The following is a 26,705-nucleotide window of genomic DNA, read 5'->3' as shown; positions in this document are numbered from 1 at the left end:
CCGAAAACATGTTTTGAATTAGACAATCAGAAATATGTTTCGAAATGGCCAATTTAAAACATTATACAAATATCCACCTTCCCTTTTCAGATGATATAATCAGAAAACATTAGGGATTGAGCAGTTTGAGAATTTTCCAAATTAAACAATCCAAAAAGTAAAAAAAAGAAAATTACAAAAATATGATAACTAACAGCTTCTCCCATACCTACATTCCACACTTCCTCGTTACTCTTCCCACCCCTCTATCCAACCTATTTTTGTTTCAAACTCCCCTGCCCTTGAATCCTCTTCATAATGCAAAACTCAAAATTCCACCAATGGGAGTACATAAAGCAAAACTTAAAACTTTATAGGCAATTGCTTCCTGCACCCAACCAATTTTGACTCGCACCCAACGAAAAATTCAAAACCCCATTTTGCCCTTTTCACATATTTGCTTACAGATTCCAATATCCAGAAGTCATTTTTATACATTCCAGATTTCAAAATCTGGAAGGTCATTTTCATATTTCATTTAAGCTTCCAGATGGTCATATCTGAAAGTGAATAATGAGTTCTGGATTTTCATATTCAGAATGGTGTATTGTAAATGGTGTTGAGGATTGAGATCCATAACTCATTTATGTTTGCTTACAGATCTTGACATCCAGAAGATCATTTATGTTGTCCAAATAAGCTTCTGAATGGTGAAATCTAGAAGTGACATATTAATTCCAGATTTATATATCCAGAATTTTGTAATTTGACTTACGGATATAAATATCCGAAAGACAAAAATTTAAAAACATTAAAGACAAAATGGACATTTTATGTGAGTGTGTTGGGTGTGATATGGTGCACGGAGAATCAGCCAACTTTATATGGACAAGCCCATTTATTTACAGCCCAACAATCACCCTTATGTGTCTCAAGTGAGGTAGGCTAGTAGCTGCTCTTTAGTCACTACCCTAATTTATATATAAGTGGTTAAAATAATTGCTATATTTTGAAAAGGTTGTAGTACGAATATTTTTTAAAATAGAAAAAGGGATAAAAGAAAAAAAAACACACACATTAAGTATGTTTTAATGAACTTCTTCATAAATATTGATAAAGGTAAAAAAGGTTTATTTTCTTTTACAAATTAAAAGTCATGATGAACAAGTTAACGAGTTTGATATGGGTAATGCAAAACATGTCACAGTAGTTATTGAGGTATGAGCACACATGTGTTTTTTCTTGTCCACTTACATTATATTAAATAAATGTATTTTTTTACTTACTTTGAGCCCTAACACTAGTGTGGATTTTTTTAAACAGAAAAATTTATTCTACTTAAATTTGGTGTACATAAACCATTATTTTATATATAAATAATTTTTATTTTTACTATAAGAGTATATCAAGTGACTAATTACTATTGAATATATCTTATTTTTATTTACCACATAAGCTTTCTAATAGTTAACAAGACGTAGCATTATTCCTATGACATGTCTCATTTTTACCATGACTTATTTAGATGCAGTCAAATCAGTATCAGAGTATATAAATTATCATTAACTATAAAGAAGTTAATTTTATTTTTTTATAATTTTTCTAAAAATCTTTAAAGTGAATTTGATTAATTTTCCTAAAAAAATTAGGTTTAGGGTTACTCATATTTTCTGTGAGGAGATGCGTGTGCTGATAATGTGAGGAGATGCGTGTGCTGATAAGTCAGTTAATTTATGATTTTTTTCATAAAGAATCTTTTCATTAATATAATTGGCTTCCATTTTGTTTCTTCTTAAAAAATTTCATGAACAAGTATAATTTACTTATGTATCGTTTTTGATAGCATATGGATTCTGGTATAATCTTCTTGTATTTTTGTATTTTTTTTAAATAATATTTTTTTTCATGTGATGACAAATGATTGCTGTTAGTTTAGGTGTCAGTTAACTGAGATGTTAATTTGCATAATGATGTCTAAAATGAAAACTTTTATTTAAAAAAAAAATATTAAAATACAGACTAAGTACTTGTAATTGAAATGAGGTTTAGGTTTAGGGTTTCAAAACAGAGAGGAAAAGAGACAAAGTAGTAAATTAACAGAAAACTACAAGCATAGTGGTAAATTTCCTGATTCATTCTCAAAATATAAATAGGAAAATAACAGCAATGAATCACGAAATGAAGCCCTCAAAGCAGAAAAGGATAAACAAAAAATGAAAAGAAGCTGATTAATAAAATGAATTGGTAGCTATGATGTTGTTGGCATCATGAGAAGGAAGAAGAAAGGTGTTTCAAGCATAGTCTTGCTTACACAGCACACCAGCTTCTGCAGCTCTGCAAGGTTTACTTTTACGCCTGCTTCCATTCTGTCTAAATCCCTTTGACTTTGTTAAGCCATCAATCTTTGATCCCATTCTAACCCCACTTTTCTCCTCACCAGCTTCCATTTTCTCCTCCAAATTTCGTTTTCTTTTTCTTCCTTCTTTTGTGCTGTTCTGATTTTTCATCTCTTTGCTTGACACTACATTCTTCACATTCTCACCACCACCATCCTCTTCCATTTCCTCAACTTCTTCTTCGTCAAACTCATCCTTCAACACTTTTTGTGGCCTTCCTCTTCTTTTCTGCTTTGGAACCCTCTCTTCCTCCCCACTTACAATACCATCCTCTTCATTGCCCATGCCAACACTTAACTTTTTACCCTTTCCTCTGCCTCTACCCATAATCTCCAACTCCAACAAAATGTGATCATGCAAACTACTTTCTCTGCCAAAACAAAATCAACACATCAAAACAGAGTCCCTTTTGCTTCAATTCCACTTATTCTTCCAATTTCAGGTTTTTGTCTTGATTTTTCAGTAAAAGACTGTAAATTTAAAAGGATTAGGTCAATACTCAAAACAGTTGAACACAAATTTCAGAGGATGAGAATTGAGATATCTACTATCCTTGAAAAAGAAAAACTAAATCAGAAAACATGAATTTGATTATTCAGCATAGTAAATGAACCAACAAAAGGCTTCTTCCGATCCGATCTAAACACAGTTTTGAAACAAATGCAGAGCAAAACAATGATCAAAACCTTAATCTATGATAGTAATAGATGAAATAAAAAGGCTTTAGGAAAGAAAAGGAATAGGATATTCTAATAAAAAGCAAGAAATACTGAGCAAAAGAGCATGGATAAAAGCTTTGGCACATCCAAAAGAAAGCTCAAGCGATGTGAAACCTGGTAAAGGCCTGAGAAGAAACAAAAGGTTGATGGTAAAACACTTGAGTTGGATTAATGATTGAGGATGAGAACTGCTGTTGCAGGGTAGTGTAAAGAAAACAGAAACAGAGATAGAGAGAAAGATATAGTTTCTCTGTATTCACTGGATCTCTATCCTCTCCACTCTCTCTGTTCAACCCAACCCTATCATTTCATTTATATATACAAAAAAAAAGTAACTGCTTCATTTATTTTATATCATCAAGGTGTTTTGCAAGGTTTTTTCTTTGAATCTTTTTAAACAATTTTAGTGAGAATTAGAAGAGAAAAAAAATGTGGGGTATTTGTTGCGTGGTGAGCGTGTGTGGGAAGTTTGAAATCCATGGGCTGCAATAGGGTGTTTGTGGTGTGAAACTTACTGGTGCTAGGTTGGATTCTGCTAATCAGCATAAATGTCAAACTCCAAAAAGGTAGAGTGCATTGCATCTGTCTCCCAATAACCAGACCCAAACCTTCACTCTCCAAAATTTTCATCACTTCTCAGCCATATCATATGGACTCAAAAGAAACACTTTTTAGGTCCCACATCTTACAGTGTTGTTACTAATCTTTAGCCCAACAATATAAAACTGTTATTATAAAGAAAATCTGTTCCATTAAACTAATGCAACTTTCAACAATTAAATAATTTTTACTTGTGATGTTCTTGGTTCACTATAAAAATATTAGAAAATAAAATAATTTACACAAAAATTTTAGTTAATCAAGATAATTTTATGAAATTAATTTATGTGTGACTATTTTCCATTGCATATCAAAGGACACATAGTCCATTATCAAACAAATCAAAATATTTGGATGAGAATTAAGAAAAAAAAAAAAACATGTCAATTACACATAACCAAACCAAACACATGTTTTATTAAAATTAATGTTAACTTAAATGTACTCAGCTTTCCATACCATACAGTGACCTACTACCGTGTACAACCTGTCCACCACTCATATAAACACACTTCAACAAGTTTATTACAGTCAGAATCACATTAAATACATTATGATTTTTTTTTATTTTTTTTATGGTTACATCATAAAAATTATATTTTGGTGTCTCTCTAACAATTACTAAAAAAAGTGTATGTGTTTTTTTTTTTTTTTAAATGTGTTTGTGATTAATTTAAATATAACACAAAATGATTTTATTTATTTTTTATCTGTGGACATTGGAAATGTTTTTTAGTAATAATCCCGAATCTCACTTATAAGTGTACAGTTTTGTAGAGAGTCAAATAGAATAGTAAATATATATTTTTCTCAAGTGAATTAATTTGAAAATTTCCTTGAATTGATTATAAAGTAACAACTATAATGAAATAATAAGACATCTTCCAAGATTATGTTTTTAAATCGTAATATTAAATCAAACTTAATTTTAAATATATGAATTAAATATTTCAAAAATTTAAAAAAGTAGATTAATAAAGTCAAAAGAAATCTATATAAAATATTTTTTTAAGTTTCCCAATTCATCTTGTACAAAGTTTCTCTACTATAAAAATAATAATAGTAATTTTGTAGAGGTTTCTATTAAAAGATACGATGTTTTCAAAATTTATGTCGTACCAAACAATTTTATGGTATTCTATACATAAAGTGGTGGATGTAATAAAGGTGTGATGAAAAACAGTGTCGTGTAAATATAGAAAAAAAACTTGTCCACCAATTAAAACATACAAAATTAGTTTTTTTAGAAGTGTTATGATGGGTAGATATTGAATGGGGTTGTTATAGTAACCAATATCTTGCGACACTACATAAATGTCATTACATCACTTCAATATATGATTACGCTAATATATTATTCCTCATTTTCTTATATTAATGATGAAAATAAATAAACTAAGTTTCACACTTTATTAAAAGAAATAATAATGTTAAGCATTTTAATAAATATGAAGAAGTGAACCTAAATGAAATTTAGATTGATAATAATATATAACATATATTGATTCTGAGTTCTCTCTCTTCATTATTATTATTTTTTTTTTCTTTTGTCCTAATAATTAATTTTGCTTCTATTTCTCTCTCTCTTCTTACTTTTCTATTCTCTCACTATTTATAACCATATTTTCCTTTTCTCATCTTCTCCCTTTGCCTGCCCCAAAAAACCAGACAAATATCCAAGCAAGGGGAACACACATTCTTCTCTTTCCCTTTTCCAGTTCCCAATTCTCTTGCCCTAGATTTTTCCCCTTTCCGCTGCATACCGATTGTTGGCTCCTCAATTCCCCTCTCCCTTAGGTTTCCGCGATGGAGTCGGAGGATGATATGCATGACGCCAACGACATCGAGTCCCTCGACGATTTCTACAGCGGCGAAACCGAGGATGCACCCTTGGACTACTACAGCGATTACGACGATGATGCCGATGATTACTTCGATGAAGCCGACAGGATTGAGTCTCGTCGCCCTGAGGTTCCTCCTCCCCTCTCTCTCTCTCTCTCTTTTTTTTTTTTATTCAATGCGAGAATGTTGTCGCTCTGGATCACTTCTGTTATTCCGTTTTATACATCTTAGTGTTTAGTTGCGGGGAATACGTAGAGAAATTACTGGCCAATCAATCTTGTCTTGGATACCGTAGAATGTCAGGTTTCTGAAATTGTGATTGTGGGAATTGAAATGTCTGAGTTTCGTGTTTCTGTATTTTGTGAGCTGAAGTAGTATGTTGTGATTTTGTGAAACAAGTTGATGGATGCTATCCCCAGTTTCATGGCTAATTAGGGAGATTGGGAGAGCTAGTTGTGGTTTTTGGACTAGGTCAGTGTGTTACTTGTTTAGTAGTGGTGTCGCAGAAATGTATGCTCAACTCTGCTTCATAGCACTGGTGATTTTCTTGTATGTTGAGAGAAGAGGAGGTTGGTTTCAATGGTCAGATGATTTTCTTATTTCTAGGTACTTTCCAGTCATATTCATGAAAAAAGTTTTTTTTTTTCGTGGTTTGGCACTGATTGAGTGAGTTCTGCATTTTCCAGTTCAACAACTGTGTTATTGCACATGGCCCTTTTTTTTTTGCAATTATATATCAGTTTTCGACTAATTTTCAGCTTTCAATTTCGTTTTCAGCAAAATTTTACCATTTTGAAGGAATCCGATATCCAACAAAGACAGGAAGATGATGTCGCCAGAGTAGCAACTGTTCTTTCCATATCAAGAGTTTTTGCAAGCATACTACTTCGTTACCACAATTGGTAAATCAGTTTTTTTAGCCTCATTGGGATACCATTTTTTTTTGTCTCTGTGACCGATCATACCTTCTTCAATGGTTCCAAACGATCATTTCTGCACTGTGTTTGTATGAGATGTTAGATTTCACTGCATTGTATATTAATATACTTAAGAGAGGAGTTGGTTGGTATGGCAGGAGTGTCAGTAGAGTGCATGATGCATGGTTTGCAGACGAAGAAGGAGTCAGAAAAGCAGTTGGATTGTTGGAGAAGCCAATTGTCCAGCATGATAATACTAGAGAGGTGAGATATGGATGGTTGAGTTTTAAACTATGAAGCACAAATGGGTCCTTTTTGAAGTGTCAGTGTTAGACATGTTTGTAACACCAATACTGCCCCATATGTTTAAGACACTTCTCATTAGGTGGCTAGTTAGATTTTGTTTTGGTGATTCAGGCACTGAGCCAACACCTTTCTCACTAATTTCTCTAAGAAATTGTTACATTTTTTAACTTTTAGAAATTCAGCTTAAAATGTAATAGAAAATATTAAAAATAATGCCTCTTGGTTTTTCTTTTTGGTTAAGATCATTATAACAAAGTGTAAAACTTAGTAAGTTGATGTTTGAGAAAGTAAGTATACCTCTTTTATTAGAGATTTCACATTGTTTATGGATTTTTATAAAGAGACCAAGTGCTTACATTGTAAGATGATGTCTCTTGATATTTTATTTGAGGCTCATTATTAGTTATACAAGAATATACAAATATTGTTTACCAATTTAGATCCTTTTTTGTTCGTCTTGGTTATTTTTCATTTCATTTGAGTATTTTTCTGTCTTCTCATATATGTGTGTATGATGCCCTAGTCCTATATTTTGAGCATCTGTTGTGTTGGGTTGGGGTGTCTCTGTCGTGTCTAGTGGCCATGGCAGAATCTGAGGCTGAGGCTTATAGGTTTTAGACTTGGTCAATTATGTAGTTGGATTTGATTTCATTTTCTCTTCTTTCTTGGGCTCTATTTGTATTTAATTCTTTTTCTTCATTTTTTCTGTGGCCAGCTTACTTGCGGTATCTGTTTTGAAAATTATCCTCGGGCTAGAATTGAAATGGCTTCCTGTGGTCATCCCTACTGTATCTCATGCTGGGAAGGTGCTTCTTGTGTGATATTACTCTGACCTTTTGTGATCTCAGATATAATGTAGCATCTCGTAATAAAATGCATGTTGGCTTTGGTTGCAATTTTCCTTTCATTTTATTTGTGTGGATGGGTGGGGGTAGTGGCAGGCAGCTTAGAAGATTTTTTGTATATATTGTTTAATGTCCTTCTGTTTCCTTTTTTCTTTTTCTGTCATATCACGATCTTCTGTGCTTTTTGACATGCTAGGCTATATCAGCACATCCATTAGTGATGGTCCCGGATGTTTGATGCTGAGATGTCCTGATCCCACTTGTGGTGCTGCTGTTGGTCAAGATATGCTTAGTCTTTTAAAATCTGATGAAGATAAGCAGAAATATACACGTTATCTTCTTAGATCATACATTGAAGACAATAAGAAGGTGTGTCCTCCCAGATATGGAATTATGAAGTTGATAAAGTGAAGGGGGTTATTCACTTTTTTTTGTACTGCCAATCCATGTGACTATGTTTTCCATGTTTCATTTTCATAAGATGTTCACAATTTTTCCAGTTGAGTAAAATGTTTGGCCTATTTATGTTATTCTGGTTAAGAGCGTGTTTATCTCAGTATATATTTTTTTTTATGAAAAATCAGTTCAGAAGTTTTAGGTTGTTTGTTTAAAGCTTTATTTTAAAACATCTGAAAAGAAAACTTAAATTTCTATTAAAAAGCTGTAATTACAAGTTTATAACTGCCTATTAATGAAAAGTACGCTTTATAGTTCTAACAGAATTGAATAAAATTTCTGTTTTTCGTAAAATCTCCTTTGAAATTAATAATTTTTTATATATTCCTAAAGGCACTTCCCAAAGGCTTAACAAACGTACCCTAAATTTATAATTTATGTGATTAACAGTTCACTATTTATCTCCTGTGATAATTTCCAACTCTACTTTTCTTAATCATTATTAATATATGTTGAACTATGGTGTAAATATTGCACATTTACTGTACAATAAATATACATTGATTGAATAGTAAATATAGATTTGTTTCTAAGAAATCCCTAAAATTAAGAGATTGGGAGTTTATTTGGTAGGTTTGCTCCAGATTTAGAGTCTTTATGTGTGGAGATTTATTTCCTTTACTTGAGGAGATTTATTTTTGTTTATTAGGATTTCCTTTTTCCTATAAATACCAATGTATTGTTTTTTTTAAATGAAGAAAAGTATTCCAAATTATTGCTTACTGTGTAAGCTTTTCTTCACAATATATATCTCCCAATGTATGACTGTCGTACTAATTTTATTTTTGGTTTTCTTTGTTTTGTCTAGTCCAAGTGGTGTCCTGCTCCAGGTTGTGAATATGCAGTCACTTTTGATGTTGGTAGTGGTGGGAATTATGATGTCTCTTGCCTCTGTTCATATAGCTTTTGTTGGAATGTAAGTTGTGTAGATTTTTCAGATTGTCATAGTTTTGAATTTTAGATTCTTGTTTATTTAGCCAACTGCTGGGTAATTGAATCTACAGTGCACTGAGGAGGCTCATCGTCCAGTGGACTGTGGGACCGTGGCAAAGTGGATTTTGAAGAACAGTGCAGAGTCTGAAAACATGAATTGGTAGAGATTTCTTAGATTTTGCTCACAAATTTTTAGTACTTGAAATAACGTGATACTCTCTAAAGCTTCAGATATCTAATTTCCAAAAAATGAACACTTTTAATGTAGAGTATTTTGAAGGGTGAAAATTGTCTAAGGGGTGTGATTCCTTCAATTGAAGGAGTGAAAGAAATAAAATGCGGATTAGTGTTTTACTTATGTATGGATTTTCCTTGCAAATTCTCCAGAACAATTCATAATGTGTGGACTATTAGGAATTGGGATCATATATGGGTAATGGTTAAATAGTGTCTTCACAAGTGATTAATTGTGAAAGGGGTTATTGGAATGTGTAATGGTTAGTGGTTAACTGTCTGGGTAGACACTCGGTGGACAATTTCCAACGGGACAAGTATAATTTTTTATATCCATCTTGATCCTTGACTTTCCTCTGTGTACTGATAACTAGTTAAGGATGAACTGGTGCTTTTCTGGGTATTTTAGACTTCATGGGTTAAGCTTGCTGTGATATGATGAATTTCAGGATACTTGCTAATTCAAAGCCATGTCCCAAGTGTAAGCGACCAATTGAAAAAAATCAAGGGTGCATGCACATGACTTGCACACCGCCCTGTAAATTTGAGTTTTGCTGGTATGCATTCTCTTCCCTTTTCCCCCTTTATAATTAACAAATTACATGCTTCATCCTTTTACCCCCTTCTAAGCATTTGACAAAAAAAGAGGATATTTTGGGTAGTTGAGACTTGAGAGCCTATGCTTTCTGTTGATTGAATAAATTTTAGGACACTTAAAATTCAAAGCTTTTCTTTTTTTATTATCATTTTTATTGAAGGTTGGATCAGGAAAACAGTGGCGGTGTTTATTTTCTTACTGGGGAAGAAATATCAATTTAAATAGTGGGAATAGCGGGGGAGGGCCTTGTTTTCAAATAGTTTGAGCTTATTTGAATTTAAAATATTTTATCTACATAGGCTATGCCTTGGTCAATGGTCGGAACATGGTGAAAGAACTGGTGGTTTTTATGCTTGCAATCGTTATGAAGCAGCTAAACAAGAAGGGGTGGTAAGGGACATAATAATACTCAACTTCTCCCAGTTCAGGTTTCAGGCTATAATTAGCACAATATTCCATCCACATCTATTGGGATGATGGTGTTTGCTTATGAGCTAAATTTTGTTGTATGTAGTATGATGATACTGAAAGAAGAAGGGAAATGGCGAAGAATTCACTAGAGAGATACACACATTATTATGAGCGGTGGGCCAGCAATCAATCTGTATGCACCAGTTACTGTTCAGTAGTCGTGTTCTAGGGATTTGTCTTCAGCAATTTCTGAATTTATTCTTCCATAATTTATATTTTGCTTGTATTTCTACAATCCTGAGAGCTAGATTATTAGTTCTATATTATTTCAATATGTGATACTTTTTGTCATAATCTTCATGTTATTATGTTCGTGTTCAATTGGTGGATATTTAGATTAAAAGAAAAACCTATCGATGTTACCTACGGTTAGGCAAAAGGATAATGAAAAGAGTGGAGACTGTATTATAGAAGAAACCAACCATGTAGGTTGAGGGGGTTGTTTTGATAGTTGATTCTTGACGAGATTCCTCCTGTGTGAAAGGAAGTGCTTCCTTTGTTTGTGCTTGTTGTGTACGTTAGAGGGAGCTGGAATAATATCATCTTGAAAAGGAAATCAGTGTGTTTCGGTTTAGAGAGTGAATTTTGTTTTTTCTTAATAAGGCATGTAACACCTACCCTACCTAGCAACTTAATCTTTTTGGAGTATCTGTTTATTAGTGTCTGTGGCCAAATGTTCTAAAGTTCCATCCTCAGTGTATTCTTTCAACTAATAAAAAAGTTGAATTTCAGCATTAGATAGGTGGGTTTGTGCATTATCTATGCTTCAAGCCTAACTGAAATTCTCTTGTGATTGGGGATGTTAGAGATGTAATATGCAAAAAACATCTTCTGTATTGACCTAGCAAAAATAGGACAAAAGTTGGTCCTTGACAGTGTTATTGTGCCTCTGACTTAACGAGGACTGTTTTAAGTGGCTTTTAGTTTATATGAAGAAGACTGCTAGCTGGATAATTCGAAGCGGTTTATACTTTATATGTTACGGACATTGATTTGTTCTCTATTCTCTACTTTAAGCTGTATTCCGTAGTATTATTAATTTATCTGGGTATATGCATTTAAACCAGATAATTTATCTTACGCCATTATAAATATTAATATAACAATGCAATATATTTTTTCTTGTCTACAGTCAAGGCAAAAAGCTCTTGCAGATCTGCAGCAGATGCAAACTGTTCATGTAAGTTACATATACATCTGTCATCTCCAGGCACATTGTTTGTAAAAAATTCTTAGCCTGCATGTAATTTTTGGCACTTCACGTAGCATGGAGTAGCCTTCACATCAGGTATGTTAGAATAACTTCTGGCAACTGAAAAAACATCGTTTCCACTTGTAGTATATATTCATGAATATGCACTTTTATAACATAGTACAGTAGCTCACTTTTCCATGTCATAAGCCAAAATCTACGTAATATTTTTCTGTTATTGCAAAATCTTTTGTTTATGCTCACTATTCCTCTCTCTGTTTTTGGGGTGCAGATTGAGAAGCTTAGTGACATACAGTGTCAGCCTGAGTCACAGCTTAAGTTCATAACTGAGGCCTGGCTACAAGTAATTTATTTATTTTTGTTCAGTTTGCTTTGTAGTATTATATGAAGCTTTAACATGGTTTTGATTGTTAGATTATACCAGTTCATCTGCCCCCTGGCAGATAGTTTTAAATGCTTTAGCTAGTCATTGAACATTTCAACAATATCCTGCTGGTGATTTTGTGAGAACTTTCTTTAGTGCTAGTGATATTTTTTAAATTTTTTTTTTCTACTATTAGAACTGTAGAAATTCAATGTCAGCAGCCACTATTTCATAAAATTCATTTGGGGTGAAATAGATGGGTTCCTTTCTAGTAAGTGTTTCATGTTTTCAGATAATTGAGTGTAGAAGAGTACTGAAATGGACATACGCATATGGGTTCTACTTACCGGAGCATGAGCATGCGAAAAAACAGTTCTTTGAGTACTTACAAGGTTCTATTTTTTAACTTGAATTTAATTATAAATATTTGTGGTGATTCCTCTGTAAATAATGCTCAACTATAATTTGTTTTCAGGTGAAGCAGAATCTGGTCTGGAGAGACTTCATCAATGTGCAGAAAAGGAACTTCAGCCATTCCTATGTGCTGATGACCCATCTAGAGAGTTCAATGACTTTCGCACAAAACTAGCTGGATTGACTAGGTATATATTACATATGTTTTGTTAAGCATTTGCCTTGAACTCGGTTTTTATTTATTATTCATAATTTTGTTCGGATTGGAGTTTGGCTATAGATTCATTTTCTGGTACATATGTTGACAGTGTGACTAGAAACTACTTTGAGAATTTAGTAAGGGCATTAGAGAATGGTTTATGTGATGTGGATAGTAATGGAGCTTCCTTCAGCAAAGCAACGAGCTCAAAAAATGGTGCAGGGAGCAGTAAGGGGAAATCTGGAAGAGTAAAGGCAACTTTTCGAACCAGCAGCATGTCCAGCAGAATGAATGATGATAGTCATTGGTGTTGCGAGCATTGTACCTATGCAAATGTCAGATCTGCCATCACATGCCAGATGTGCTATCAACAACGTCGATGAAAACTTCGTTCTCCATTTCAAACATTTGTGTCCTGCCCAATACCTTTTCACCAGAAGCTTAGATGGAATTATTCCTCAGTTTGTCTTGACATATGCAGTTTCCGTTTTGTGAGGCTCTTTAAATATGTGAACAGGATGAAAGGAGTAAGGCAGAAGAAAGGTTGCCCTCCTATTCAATACAACCCCAATTTGATGTATATAGTGTTCTATCTTCTTTACTTAACGAGGTTTTCTACTAAAGCCATTTGTAACTGAATATCATAACACAAATATGCTTGTTTGTGCCCCACCCTTTCAGGTGGTCTCTTGGCATCTTCCAAGATACCTAGGGTTAGTCATGTGTAATAAGCTGAGTTATATTACATTCTAAGAAATGATAAGGGACTGCAATAAATGTTATACAGTATCACTTGAAATCCATGGCACCTTCGTGAACTTTTGTGGCTGGTGTGTTTGTTGCGTGTTGTATCTCCGAACTAAGTCTGACCCAAGTTTGGTCACCTCGGACACTGGTGTCATTCTGAACAGCAACACTAACAAAAAAAATGGCCACAATCCAAAGAACCCATCATCGCACAAAAGGAAACAAAAATCGGCAAAATGAAGCACTAATTTGATGTCGACTCCCTAACACGCATTTTTTATGACTAATATTCCTTCTGTCTAGGAACATATTCCCTGTTTCCAATGTAACCACCTTTTTTTATCACCTTTTCACTTGAGTGTAAGAGTATTTGCATATAAGAGCAGACCCATTCCATTAACAAGCGAGGGTGAGCAAATACTCGATGAAATCACAAAAAATAATGTTAACTTTTTATTTCTCCCACTATTTGTATGTATATAAAATTATATTATCAATTCTTCTTCTTCTTATTATTATTATTATTTTAAAACTGCCAAGACTATGGATCCATCACTGTTTAGTAGGTGTCCTAAACTATTGTAATTAAATTTCATGTATGCTTTTTCCAAAAATAAAATAATATTTTAAGAAGACGGTCGAATAGAAAACTTTTTTAGATCACTAGACCACCGGACCAGCCAACATCACAATGTTCCAATAGTTGTAACCAAGTCCAACAGGCTAGTTCATAATAAAAAAAAATTAAGAATTTTAAAATTAATTTAGATGAATACTTTAAAGTGGCAACCTATTTGTAAAGGATGCAAAATTTAAGGTAAGTTATTGTATATATACTCTTCTTTCCTATTTTTATCATAGAAAAGTTGAAAACACAAAATTAAAGGTTTTAGTTAATCCACATTTTTTCAATTGAGTTAATCCACATTTTTTAAGTCCAATAATGTTCTTCATTTGGTGTATTGGATAGTGTAAAAATACATTTGCTGATTCCGAATGTTAGTTGTCTACGCCAAATGCATATGAAATATTAGTATAGTAAATAATCTATTAACTACACCGTGTTACATAACATGCAGTTCACCAGACTCAACTGGGCTTCTCTACAACTCTACACAAACATCACTTCAACAAGGAAGCCAAATCCGGACTGTTTCTTCCTGCACCTCCATACCTTCTTCTTTCACTTCCATAAGTTTTCAAATTTCCAAAAATGCTCCTTTATAATATTTCGGATTACGTAATCCGGAAGTCATTTTTCAAATTTGTAATTAGCTACCGGATTACATAATCCGGAAGCCATTTTTTAGATGTATGATTATTCTCCGGATTACATAATCCGGAAGTCTTATTTAACTTTCGGATTATATAATCCGGAAGTCTTTTTTCAAATGAGTTCCCAAATTACATAATCCAGAAACTATTCAATGGGGGTGACATAAGAAGGACAAAAATGTATTTTCATGTTGTGTATGGAGGTGGGAGAAAAAGATATGGAGGTGCAGGAAGAAACAATCCCAAATCCGAAGTGGTGAAACACATCTCATATAATTAGTGTGGTCAATAAATCATTTGCTGCACAAATAGTGTAATCTAATATCTAAAACATTCATATTTTTTTTATGTGTAATAGGGAAAGTCTTAAAATGTCTAACAAATGGAGGCAAAAACTCGACACCACCATCTAACCAAAATGTCACTATTTCTGCATTTCATTTCTTATAACGTCCAATTTCCAAGACAAATTCCAATTTCAGTTGATGATTTTCTGATTTTTCCACAACACTCAATTAATGAAAAAAAAATGAAGTCAACAGAGATTACAACATGACAAGAGCTCATCTCTTTCTCCATGCCCGTTTCCATTTACTCCGAAGCAACCAAACTGTACACAGCTCAAAATATTACAGAAGGCCGCTTAATATGTGATGTGATGTGAGTTTTAGACCTTTTTCAGGAGGCATTAACTCAGAACTTTGGCCTACCCCCGTCATGAAATTTAGTTAGTTACACTTTCATAGGTGTGTCTTTAAACAACTTGATGCTTAATGCATTCAGCAATGCTCTTGAATACTGCCGAGAAGCCATTTTCCAATCTCCTCCTGTCTTCATCATTGCCTTAAACTCCCCAAAACTGATTCGACCATCCTTCACCAAACAAACCAAACAGTTAGATATGCAAAACCAAAAGGTACAAGTTTTACTTCATACTTGTTCTTACCTTATCCAAGTCAACATCATTTAGAATGTCTTTGATCACTTGGTCGTTCATGACTTCCGACTCATCATCTGATAAGGCATCTTTCAACTCCTCAAACTCAACATACCCGGTCTGATTCTTGTCAAAGTAACGGAATGCTTGAGAGAGATGCTCATCACCTTCGATCTTTTTCAGGTGAACACTCATTGTGATAAACTCATCATAGTTAAGGGTGCCGTTTCCATCAATATCCGCCTGTTCTCATGAGCAATATACAAAAGGTTGAAAGAATTTTTTAAGGTTATTATGAACTTTGAAAGAGATCTTGTGTTTTTTTTCTATACATATACATGATTAGAGTTCTTCTCTCACATTTGCATGCATGCATGCATGCCTTTGAATTTAGCATAACTTTTTGTAGATATATGCATGTATATGTTAAGAGAAGATTTTCAGATATTGAAAATAACATGATGTGATAAGAAAAGACATAATCGAAGAGAAATGAGAAGTATCAAATAAGTGTTTATACTGTTGGGATATGTAAAGCACTTACAGCTTCCATTAACATTTGGACATCAGGATCAGGAATGGCGTGTCCAATCATTGAAAGGCCATCTTTGAGCTCTTCAAATGACAAATTTCCATTTTTGTCCTTATCCATCATATCGAACATTTTCTTAAACATAGCAAGTTGCTCATCTGATAGGTTATCTGCTACCACCTGAAGAGAGCACCCAATTAGGTATGTAATGCTACTTTAAATTGACCTATAATTAGAAGGGGATACACTGAAACTTACTCTAAGAACCTTTCTTTTGAATCTGTTCATCAAGGAGAATTGCTTGATCCTCATTCTCACTTGGTCTCCAAGAGAAATAGTTCGACCATGCTCCCTATTTTGTATCCAGGTATTATCTTTTTAAGGAACAGAGTAATTATATCAGTACAGCTTTTCCATGCGATCAAATTAAACTGTCTTGAACACAAACTTTTAGGAAAACTTGTGAGATTTTTAGTGAACAATTAGTTTTGCAAGCCAAATTACTCCAACATTTGCAGCATGGCTTTCAGGTTCTTAAGCAGCAGATTTTAATGCAGCTTATAAAACATGTCCACGTTTAGTATATATAACTTGTACGATCTAAAAATGCTACTAACAACATGCATTCTTTCATTGTCTTTTTAACCCTTCTTATAATTAGTTCAAATTTACGCCAGTCTTATTAATTTGGAACGAAAACACACAAAAAAAAGTAGAACCCAAATATCTAAAATTCTACATGAACTTCGTTCAATAAAAAAAATGTATTAGAGAGTATGTTAGACATAATGCGTTGCTTTTATTTCTAAAAAAAGATTTAAGAAAAGAAAATCATTTTTTGCCTAAAATCTGTAGCACATACCAAGAACTTCTTGAACTGTTATCCGGGTGAATGGGCTTGGATCAAGCATGCGTTTAACTAGATGTTTTGCTTCATCAGAAACTTTAGGCCAAGGATCTCTTGTGAAATCTACTTTACCCTTGATGATAGACTGTGCAATCCCTTCCTCAGATTCTGTACTAGTAATGAACCCATTATCAGAAGGAATTCCATGAAACAATTAAACTTTCTGAAAGGGGACTTCAGACTTCATTTTTCTTGCTTTGTTCTCATGCATGAATCAAAATGGGACCTACCTGCCCAAAAGGGTGGAACTCCACAAAGTAAAATATAAAGAATTACGCCTGTGCTCCAGACATCAATTTCTTGTCCATAGTTACGTCTTAAAACCTCGGGAGCCATGTAATAAGGACTTCCAACAATTTCACTGAACTTTTCACCTGTCGCCAAATGGTAAAGTTGGTTATTTATTCTGTTTAGTATTAACAATGAAAAGACCATGCAATAATGCTAGTAGTAGTAGTACTCCAGTAAAATCATAAATTGAACTTTACCAGGCACATAGAAGGTGGAAAGACCAAAATCAATTGACTTCAATGCAGCAGTCTCGCTTGCATCTGCAAATAAGAAGTTTTCAGGTTTCAGGTCCCTGTGTATCACTCCGTGCGCATGACAAACCTGCAAAATGTACCCACATAATGCTTATATTAATGGGAGATAAATAGAAAAAAGAAAGATAAGATCGCAAGTTCTTGTTCAGCTTCAATGAAGAAAAAACGCAAAGCAATCATCCCAAGAAAGAAGGAAAAAACAGGACAAAATAGCAAGACACTTCCAGAAATTATGCCCTTCATGAAATACTCACATTCAAGTTCAACTATTCTCCTCTCTCTGCGAAATGGCATAAATGTCTGCATAAAAACTTAGGTGTCTCTTTCTTTAAACTATGATGCATGCAAGAATAGTTGAACTTGCATCAATCCCTTTAACCCCATTTTGAATAGAAACAAGTAAAACAATCCCATGTATATATCAAACCATGATTTACATCAACGATTTTTGTCAAACCCTCTCTATACACACACACACACACACAAATCTTTTTCTTGCTTTTCCCTCTCTGGATGTGAATTGGCCCCTAGGTGTCCAAAGATAATTTCTTTCCTGCTTCTAATTCTATTTTGTTTGATTGTTATATTTCTAAAGTAAGGGAAAAACCACTCTGTCTCAACACACCCATATGTTCTTCAATTTATACGAAAAAATCAATACAAAGAAACCAAGATTGAGAAGAGGGAAGAGAATGAAAGATACCTTGCAAACTTCAAGAATGGTCTTGGCAACATTAGCAGCAGCACGCTCGGTGTAATGGCCCTTAGCAACAATCCTATCAAAGAGTTCACCACCTTCACAGAGTTCCATGACGAGGTACACAGCGTCTCTGTCCTCATAAGCCTCCTTGAAGGCCACAATGTTGGGGTGCCTCGGCAAGTGCCTCATGATCTGCACCTCTCTCTTCACATCCTCCACGTCAATCTCCGTCCTCAGCTTCGTCTTCGCAATCTTCTTGCACGCAAACGCTTCGCCACTCACCAAATCCACCACACGGTGAGTCACGCCGAACTCGCCGCGCCCCAGCTCCTTCCCGAACTGGTACTTGTCGAATATGTTCCCCGGACTCGGGTTGGCCACCACGTTCAGCGGACGCGCCGTCACACTGGACCTAGGAGCCACCACGCTGGACCTCCGCGTCTGCTCGTGGCCATGCCCTTGCCCTCGCGGGGACGAGGGCTTGCTTGTGTGCTTTACCCTCTTGCGTGTCCTCACGCCTTGCGTTGAAATGCAACTTCCCATGGATGATAGGTTTCAATAACACGAACAACGATGTTCTAAAAATTAAGAAAAAATAAACGTTGTTGCGAACAATGTTCGGTTTTGGATTATATAATAGGAATGATAAAAAGAAATAGCAATATTACGTTGGTGTTTTGCTGTATATATATATGAATATGTATTACAGTAATGTATGATAATCCAAAGGGGTTGTGATGAATTGAGTTACGTTATGTTACCCAATCTCCATGGGAAGACAAGAGGAACCTAGGAGATTGGGAATCCTAAATTGCAAAGATGGTGAGAAAAGGAGAATAGGAATGAGAAGGAATGCTATATTTAGAATTGGGGCATTATGGGTCTTCTGTTGATTTATGAGTTGGAACATTGGAAATACATAGTTGGTGCCGCCATTTTCTTAGGGCTGTTATTTCTTTTTCACGTTTTTTGGTCAATAAAAAGACATGCATGCAAAAACGATTACGTATCAGGGAATATTCTCTTCCAGGGTTGTTCTCTACATATCATTTTCATGACTAGTTGCGGTCATTTAGACCTTTATATTATTTTTTCCCTTAACCCTAACCTATATCTAACCTAATCTATATTCTACAAGAAAATTATGAAATAGAAATCAATATTTAGATACCAAAATAATTAGTTGTAATAGTAACTAAATTAGAGATTATTTTATAAACTAAAAAAAAATTGATTTCTAAATTAGTTGTTATTATTGTTAAATAGTTTCTAAACTGGTATCTAATTAGTATCCAAGTTTTTTGCTACCAAATCTAGAAACTAAATAATTGGTAGTTAAAATTTTGATTGCTAATTAGATACTAATTTAGAAATCAAATTTTTTTTTTAAGTTTCTAAAATGGTCTTTAATTTAGTTACTATTGCAACTAATTATTTTGATCTCTAAAAATTGGTTTCTATTTTATAATTTTCTTGTAGTGGTAGCACAGATACTGATAGGGACACGGATACGAAGATACGTAAAATCTCTAAAATGTAGGACACGAGGACACAAATCTATATATATTATATAATTATGAATTATATAAATTGACAAAAAAGATTTATGTACACAAGTATGTTTCAGATTATTTTTTGGAGCAGAAAGATGTTTTTCATGACTGGTTCACAAGGATTTGTTTCTTATTTTTATAATCATAATAAAAATTTATATAATAAAATTTGAATTTTGAGAAAAATAATGTATTTTTTCTTTTTAAAATTGTGATAGAACTGTAATAGAATTGTCAGAAATCTAACAAATACTTTTTGAATTAAACATTTTATGGATACGTGTCCTACAAGTGTCATACGAGTGTCTATCGGACACCAACACGCCATTTAAGATAAGTGTCCGAGCTTCTTAGACCCTAGCCTTCGTTTGAATTTATTGTTTCTAATTTTCTCCAAAAAAAAGATATCTATTTGTTTGTTTCCTGTGATGGTGCGAGCTTTGATTTTTTTTTTTCCAATATATTGTGTTTATCAGCGAAAATGTTCACTTCTAATTCAGCCATGTAGGCTTACATTCTTGTTAATATATGCAAATAAATTGGATGGCACATTTACTTTGTGAATTGTGATTTTTAGTTATATCAGTTTATTTTCGTATCTCCAAAATTGAACTATTATTTTGACAGAATTAAATATTATTTTGTTACCACTTTTAGTTATTCTTGGTTGGCCTTTTTATTTATAAATTTAATGTATAAAACATTCTCTCCTCGTTGGTGCTCTTTTTCATTTATTTAATTTTTTTTGGAAGACTCAAGTAATTTTTTCCCCAATTTTTTATTTTCTTTAGAACATCACTGTAAAACATGGATTTGTACCCCCTCAACTTAAAAGAGAAATTGTAAATTACCCTTCTCATTGGACAATCATTATTGATCTTTAAGGGACAACCAATATCACCTTTACAAATTATATATGATTACAAATTTGTGTATAATGCAATCATGATATATCATTTCACATTTTTTGAATAAATTAAATTTTTAAAAAAATACTCAGCCCTTGTACAAAAGAATAAATCCTCTTATGCCTAAAACCCAAACCACTCATTCTAAGGCTTTAAACCTCATAAAAAAAACCTACATCCAACCTGTATTGAAAATGCCTAAAGAATGGCCAAAAACGTGTGCCTAAAAACTGCTATTGGCAGCATCTAGAGAAAGCATGAGCAGCACAAAAAAACATAATCTAGTAGTAAAATCTGGAATATCTATTACAAAGTGGACTTTAAACTTAACTCCGATAGCGGGTGTCTTGATAAGTCCAAAAAACACTTGTTAAGATAGACTCAAAATGGCTCTGATATCATATTATAAAGTGGACTTTAAGCCTAACTCAACTCCATAAAATCGGATCATGAGGTGAGGTTTACACCCACTTATATATAATGAAATGTCTTAATCTCTAGTCGATGTGAGATCTCCAATAAAATCACTCTCCATAAGGGAAAACCAGCAAGCTCCATCAAAAGGAAACCAAATCCGGGAGTAACTTTCTTTTCATCTGCTATCCGCAGGACTGCACTGGTCCTTACACTTGGTTTTCTTCCAGCATATAATTTCCACTCTGTTTAGCAGAAGCTCCTAGGCACCATTCAGCAGCAACTATGGAGCCTCATTATCTACTGAAACTTCTCCATAACAGCTTAAACCTTTATCAATAAGCCCTTATAGCTCAGTGGTAGAGCGTCAGTCTTGTAAACTGAAGGTCCGTAGTTCGATCCTGCGTGAGGGCAATATGCATGTTATAGAGTTATAAATCTACCAGAAAAATGAAAGGAACCCTACCCTACTAATAGAGGTTCTATAGAAGTAGAATATGTGGTGGATTTTTGTAGTTTTTTTTTTTATCAGAATCTCTATTATATTTATAAGTGTGGAGAGCAGTGTTCCAATCCTTTTAGACACTATATACATAAATGTTTGATGTTTCATAGTTTATAACATGCTGTCTCTTCCAACACAAAACTTATCCTCTCCTACATAATTCTCATCATACTTCTACTCATACATGGCACAATAACCTAATTATACATACACGATTTTGCATCTTCATTTTTACTCCTGGTTGCATTGTTTCACAGAAGAAACCTGGATTATCATCTTCTAAAATCATGTTGCTATAGCTTCCAATTTTTTGGTTGTATCATCTTGTTCCACTCTCTTTTTCATATGCTTCCACTTGTTATGACTTGACATCCTCCTCTCCTTATTGTCTTATCCATATATCTTGCAAAAAAAATCAGTCTCTTGATATTTCTCTCTAGATTAACCTACTCCAGAGTCCTCCATACACATTTTACTCACAAACCTATATCCTATTTGGCCCTTATTTGTTCCTTTCTTTGTAATATTATACCCCACTAAACTATTTTGGCTTTACTATTTATGCTTTACATGCAAAGATTGTATACAGTATGATGGGTCAAAATAGCAGTCTCAATAGGAGAAATTACTATAGAACTTTTTTTATCGAGGTTCATGCTTTTTGTTGCGTCACACTAAAAATTTCTTTCTGAAAACTTATTTTGTAGTTATTGTGACTATTTTTCTTTGCTTGAATCCCAACAGCTAGTCAAGAAAGAAGGGTTATCAATGTTCACATGAACACAAATAAAGAACTAACGAAAGAAATGGTGACAGAAAAAGGTAAAGTACTGATTTTGCAACAGAAAAATGAATTTGACATGGAAGATCAAATGGAACTTGTATTTTGGATAAATGTTAACTAGCAATTATTTAGTTTTTAAATTTAGTAGAAAAACTTTGATCGTTAATTAGATATCTATTTAAAAATTAATTTAAATTTTTTTTTTAATTTTTAAATAGTCTCTAATTTAATTATTATTGTAATTAATTATTTTAATTTTTAAAAATTGGTAGCGTTCTTTTCTTATTCATCACAGTGTGGTAGGAAATAATCTTCCAACTGTTATCACATTTCTTATAAGAAAAGCTAAGATTTACCTATCATAAAGTATGGAAAATAATATTTTGAGAATTCTTAGAGTTGACTTTATAAATAAATATATATAATAAAAGATATTTAAAATTAAATAATATGAAATATTAAAATAATAGTATAGAAAATTGTAACACAAATATATTATCAAATGCTTATTTATTCTTCTTTTCTTTCTTTTGTTCAACCTTTTATAGTTTTGCTACCTTTTCTGCTTTAAACAGTGATTAGGAAGTGATAGATTCATACCAGTAAATAGTGTTTCTCTCAGTTTATTATTTAAATAACATAGCACAAAAATATAAATATAAATTTTTGAAATACTCAAAATATCTAAATTTCGAAATACTCTTAAAATTGTAGTATATCGTATAACAAGAAAGGAAGAATGGCTTTTACAAATTTTGGTTGTACGGGAGGAATGAAGAGAGGAAATAAGTGAATTTAAGAGAAGAAATTTACCATTTTGTGATAGAGAAGAATCTGAATAACTTTGTTATAAAACTTAAGAGTTTTATTTTGTATGTTACGCAGAATCATAAATGAAAAAAAAATTAATTCCCATAAAAAAAACATGTTTGTGCCTCATATATACATAAGTTACATGTGTTTATGGTTTTATTCATTTTTATGTCAAGTTTTGTACTATAAGCTCTCTATATATAATTATCAATATTATATCTAAACAACATTATTAGATGATATTTGAAATTTTCCTAATAGTTCTTACAGATAAAAATAGCATAAATAGATAAACATTTTAATGTAGAATAAATTTAACAAATTTTTTAATAAAATAATATATAATTGTAATATTTAATCTTTATGGAGACTGCTATTTTCCTGTTGAGGCTTGTGGACAAAAACTTGTAAACATGCATAATATTCTCTCCATGTTGTTTTGTTTTTGTGCACATTATTCAGTGACTCTGTTATCACAATGCGGTGCCTTTTGGTCGTTATTGGATGCCCAAAATTTGTTTTATTTTGGATTTCGTTTAACAAAAATTAAATAAAAACTAAAGCACTACAAAGGAGGGAAATTACTATCAGTATATTTTTTATTTGAATTAAATACAGAAAAAAATTAGAAAGTACAAAATTAGAGAAGAGAAAGTTAGAAAGAACAAAAGAACAGAGGATACAAATAAAAATATTTCGATATATTTTTAGTTGATATAATGTAATGATAGTTTTATTACATATCCTATAAACAAAATAGTTTTATTTTTTTATATAGAGTGACACTGTTTTTCCCCCTAGTTGTCATAAAATGTTTGATCAGATTAAAATAAGGTTTACACCTATAAAGAAAGGGACTGAGAAATGGATTGTGGATTCAAATTATCTATAAACTGAAACAAACTGTTAATAACTAACTTTTACTGATAAAGAAGAAAATAAGTGTGGTTTGTAGAAAAAAGGTGTGAAAAGTCAGTGCCCCTTGTGAACTTTGAGTGGGGAACTAAAATAAAATTAGTGAAATGAAAAATGGTCTGATCATAGTCTTCAACAATTAATCAATGGCCAACAATGAGTGGACCATTAAATCCACCAATGGAGTTTACTTACGAGACATCAACATGGCTAGTGAGAGCACAAAACTCCAAATTTTTCCCAGTGTTTTGTTTTTGGTTGAATTTCTAACACTACAATACAAGTAAAAGACAGTGTTCTACCTTTTCATCTTTGCTATTTAAACATTGTGCTCTATTCTCTCTGGGCATTTTCTTTCACCCAAACCTTATTTTCTTCATTTCTCATTCTCTCAAAATCCCTTTCTTTGATCGAACTCAAAACATGAGGTGTGGTTTCCAGAGTAGAAGCAAGGTAATGGGTTTTAGAAGCAGTTTTTTTCTTCCATGTGATTTTTTTTCACTATGCCTGCATCTGTCCTAGATTGCACTTGGTGAATTGGGTTTGTATATTTCTTTTGTCATCAAATTAAAATCCAAAGGCTAAAACATTTCCCCAATAAACAGTTGGTAGAACCTCTTTTGAGTGGCTTATGATTTTCTTTCAATCTCAGTTCATAATGTTTGTAATGAGTGTTATGCTTTAAATTAGATGCTGATTTGAAAATTCTTACCTTGTATATTTTCTTGACTTTTCTCTTTCCTTTGTGATCTTAAAACAAAAATGTATCCTCAAAGGACAATCTCTGATAAGTCCAATTTAGCAGTGAGTAACTGTTATTAACAAAAAGAGCTACTACAATGAGTTTGACTGGAACTGTGAATGATGCAACTGCTACAAATTCTCCTTGTGGCTGCTCTGAGACCTCAGGATCAGGGTCTTGTTGTGGATCTTCATCTAACAACAGTCCAACTCATCTTTGCATCAAGTGTGACTTCAGCTGTGATTCTTTACTCGCTCTTGATAGTGAAGACTCCGAGTGGATATCAGATTCCAAGTCTTACCATGGATTGTCATCTGAGAACCCTTCAACTCCTCTAAGGGCCAATGGAATACAGTGTGTGAGATCAGAAGATGATATCTCAGTGGAGCATCTTTTAGAAATTGAAGACATGCAAGAGTTTAGTACTGATGGACCACTCTTTTGGCCATATGAAGGGAAATGCAGCTGGAGTTTTGAGGAATCCTGGAGCCAGTTTTGTATCTCACCTAGGGGAGGGCTTGTGTTTGGTTCTAAATCAATGACACCAAGGATAAAGGAAAGTGGTAGTAAAGGCCATGAAAGTGTATGCACTGTAAGATCTGAACCTTATGTGTCATCTAAAAGTTCAGCAGAGATGGTAACTCCAGAGTTGAATGATGAGAAAGTTGCATTGAAAGGCACAAAAGATGACAACAAAATGTTATGTGTAGACAAGACTCTTATTAATGAGGACCATGAGTCAAATTGTGACATTCTATTGGTTAGAGAAGGTTTTTGCTTGGATCAAGAGGCCGAGATTTCAATCGAGACATTGGTGGGGCTCAAGGAGTTTGATGGACGTGAAGGGCTTGATTCAGAGTTTAATGGCGATGTGTTCATGCTGGAGCTCCAAACAGGGTGAATAGCAGAGTTACCATGAATTTTTTATAAGACCCTGCTACTTTGTATGGTAAAGCCCAAGGTAAACTTCCTCAAAATACAATTGAAGAAGCATATACCTTATCCTTTTTTGGTAGAAGGATACCTTAGTGCAGAGTCACTGGGTAAAAACAGGTGACATTTTCTATTCCAGCGGAAAAAGTTGGGTTGGTGATTTTGACCAGTGCTGATGCACTAGCACTGTGCACACTTCCATATTCAGTTGCCCAATATTTGTCATACTGATTTATATTGTATTATTTCATTTAATACAATATTTAAAAATGATTACAAAATTATAATTTTTTTAGCTTAGTTGTTAAAATAATTAATCATTTAAAATAAATTAAAATAGGATAATATACATATACACACATTTCAAATTATCAATTACATACTATCTTTTAATTCCTAATTGTTAACTTTTTAATAAAATTATATGATAATTTAATTCATTAGGGGAAAGAATTATCAATTACACACATTTCAAATTTCCAAAATTACTCTACCTAATTGTTATTGAACAAAACTAAAATTCAGTTTTATAATTACTTTAGGAATTATTTTTTATTAAAAGTCTCAACAAGCTGTGCTTGGGAAAGAGCTGGTGAGGTATTGCCATTGTTTCCAAAAATCCTTCCCCTAAAACTATTTTTATGTGTCTCTTGGGTGTAACATTTCCATCTGAAAAATATATTTCACACCTGGCATTGAATTTGAAACACATAATTAACTAGCTGATTCTTTAAGTAACTGTGATTAAATTCAAGGAAATAACGCATTTAATACTCTCAGTAATATACCCAATTAACATTTCACAAAATTAAAATTCAAAACACTATGTCCAAAATTAATTTATAGAAACATGTTAATTTATTTTTATGAAGAAACTAAATTCTAGCATGTTAATTTATTTTTCAACTTATATACATGTTAATTTTAGTTTATGGAGAAACTAAATTCTACTTTTTCTTGTAAAAAAAGCTCATGAAGAAGCTAATTTTATTTTCTTTTTCTAAATGAA

The 26,705-nt window shown here is 33.0% G+C and overlaps 4 protein-coding genes and 1 non-coding gene across 7 annotated transcripts; 3 read left to right on the top strand and 2 right to left on the bottom strand.

Moving 5' to 3' along the window:
* Nucleotides 1-2,092: 2,092 nt before the first annotated feature.
* On the bottom strand, nucleotides 2,093-3,458 carry LOC137827658 (uncharacterized). Of its 2 annotated transcripts, none has more exons than XM_068633891.2 (2): nucleotides 3,209-3,458; nucleotides 2,093-2,745 (listed from the first exon to the last, which is right to left on the bottom strand). In XM_068633891.2, the coding sequence occupies exon 2, from the start codon at nucleotides 2,700-2,702 to the stop codon at nucleotides 2,271-2,273; it is 432 nt and encodes a 143-aa protein (XP_068489992.1). In that variant the 5' UTR covers nucleotides 2,703-2,745; nucleotides 3,209-3,458; the 3' UTR covers nucleotides 2,093-2,270. The 2 variants fall into 2 exon arrangements, with proteins under 2 accessions (XP_068489992.1, XP_068489983.1); XM_068633882.2 differs by having other exon boundaries at nucleotides 2,093-2,845; nucleotides 3,209-3,414.
* Nucleotides 3,459-5,277: 1,819 nt separating this feature from the next.
* LOC137832026 (putative E3 ubiquitin-protein ligase ARI7) lies at nucleotides 5,278-13,285 on the top strand. The gene is made up of 15 exons (XM_068639993.2): nucleotides 5,278-5,665; nucleotides 6,314-6,438; nucleotides 6,612-6,717; nucleotides 7,475-7,565; nucleotides 7,801-7,973; nucleotides 8,869-8,976; nucleotides 9,065-9,153; nucleotides 9,677-9,784; nucleotides 10,125-10,215; nucleotides 10,340-10,429; nucleotides 11,429-11,476; nucleotides 11,781-11,852; nucleotides 12,166-12,265; nucleotides 12,349-12,475; nucleotides 12,596-13,285. The coding sequence occupies exons 1-15, from the start codon at nucleotides 5,501-5,503 to the stop codon at nucleotides 12,867-12,869; spliced, it is 1,767 nt and encodes a 588-aa protein (XP_068496094.1). The 5' UTR covers nucleotides 5,278-5,500; the 3' UTR covers nucleotides 12,870-13,285.
* A 1,471-nt stretch (nucleotides 13,286-14,756) lies between these two features.
* CPK24 (calcium-dependent protein kinase 24) lies at nucleotides 14,757-18,942 on the bottom strand. Its single transcript, XM_068625360.1, has 8 exons — nucleotides 18,133-18,942; nucleotides 17,373-17,496; nucleotides 17,115-17,258; nucleotides 16,840-16,992; nucleotides 16,236-16,351; nucleotides 15,990-16,157; nucleotides 15,455-15,688; nucleotides 14,757-15,381 (listed from the first exon to the last, which is right to left on the bottom strand). The coding sequence occupies exons 1-8, from the start codon at nucleotides 18,670-18,672 to the stop codon at nucleotides 15,241-15,243; spliced, it is 1,620 nt and encodes a 539-aa protein (XP_068481461.1). The 5' UTR covers nucleotides 18,673-18,942; the 3' UTR covers nucleotides 14,757-15,240.
* A 2,404-nt stretch (nucleotides 18,943-21,346) lies between these two features.
* Nucleotides 21,347-21,418, top strand: TRNAT-UGU (transfer RNA threonine (anticodon UGU)). Its single transcript has one exon. It is a non-coding gene; the product is annotated as a tRNA-Thr (tRNA).
* Nucleotides 21,419-24,352: 2,934 nt separating this feature from the next.
* Nucleotides 24,353-25,956, top strand: LOC137832016 (uncharacterized). Of its 2 annotated transcripts, none has more exons than XM_068639980.2 (2): nucleotides 24,353-24,474; nucleotides 24,827-25,956. In XM_068639980.2, exon 2 carries the CDS (start codon nucleotides 24,861-24,863, stop codon nucleotides 25,662-25,664), a length of 804 nt encoding a protein of 267 aa, XP_068496081.1. In that variant the 5' UTR covers nucleotides 24,353-24,474; nucleotides 24,827-24,860; the 3' UTR covers nucleotides 25,665-25,956. The 2 variants fall into 2 exon arrangements, with proteins under 2 accessions (XP_068496081.1, XP_068496071.1); XM_068639970.2 differs by having other exon boundaries at nucleotides 24,798-25,956.
* The last annotated feature ends 749 nt before the right edge of the window (nucleotides 25,957-26,705 follow it).

This window comes from Phaseolus vulgaris, chromosome 11, assembly GCF_051622355.1.
Source record: "Phaseolus vulgaris cultivar YP4 chromosome 11, ASM5162235v1, whole genome shotgun sequence".
Lineage (NCBI taxonomy): Eukaryota > Viridiplantae > Streptophyta > Magnoliopsida > Fabales > Fabaceae > Phaseolus > Phaseolus vulgaris.
Note: the sequence above shows the minus strand (reverse complement) of the source record. Positions and strands in the feature narration are given on the sequence as shown.

Coding starts and splice junctions, on each gene's coding strand:
- LOC137832026 (XM_068639993.2), top strand. CDS start 5,501: ATGGAGTCGGAGGATGATATGCATGACGCCAACGACATCGAGTCCCTC. Junction 7,974..8,868: donor ACATTGAAGACAATAAGAAG/GTGTGTCCTCCC, acceptor TGTTTTGTCTAG/TCCAAGTGGTGTCCTGCTCC. Junction 10,430..11,428: donor GGTGGGCCAGCAATCAATCT/GTATGCACCAGT, acceptor TCTTGTCTACAG/TCAAGGCAAAAAGCTCTTGC.
- CPK24 (XM_068625360.1), bottom strand. CDS start 18,672: ATGGGAAGTTGCATTTCAACGCAAGGCGTGAGGACACGCAAGAGGGTA. Junction 17,259..17,372: donor TTCCACCTTCTATGTGCCTG/GTAAAGTTCAAT, acceptor ATTTGGCGACAG/GTGAAAAGTTCAGTGAAATT. Junction 16,158..16,235: donor TCAAAAGAAAGGTTCTTAGA/GTAAGTTTCAGT, acceptor TGCTCTCTTCAG/GTGGTAGCAGATAACCTATC.
- LOC137832016 (XM_068639980.2), top strand. CDS start 24,861: ATGAGTTTGACTGGAACTGTGAATGATGCAACTGCTACAAATTCTCCT.
- LOC137827658 (XM_068633891.2), bottom strand. CDS start 2,702: ATGGGTAGAGGCAGAGGAAAGGGTAAAAAGTTAAGTGTTGGCATGGGC.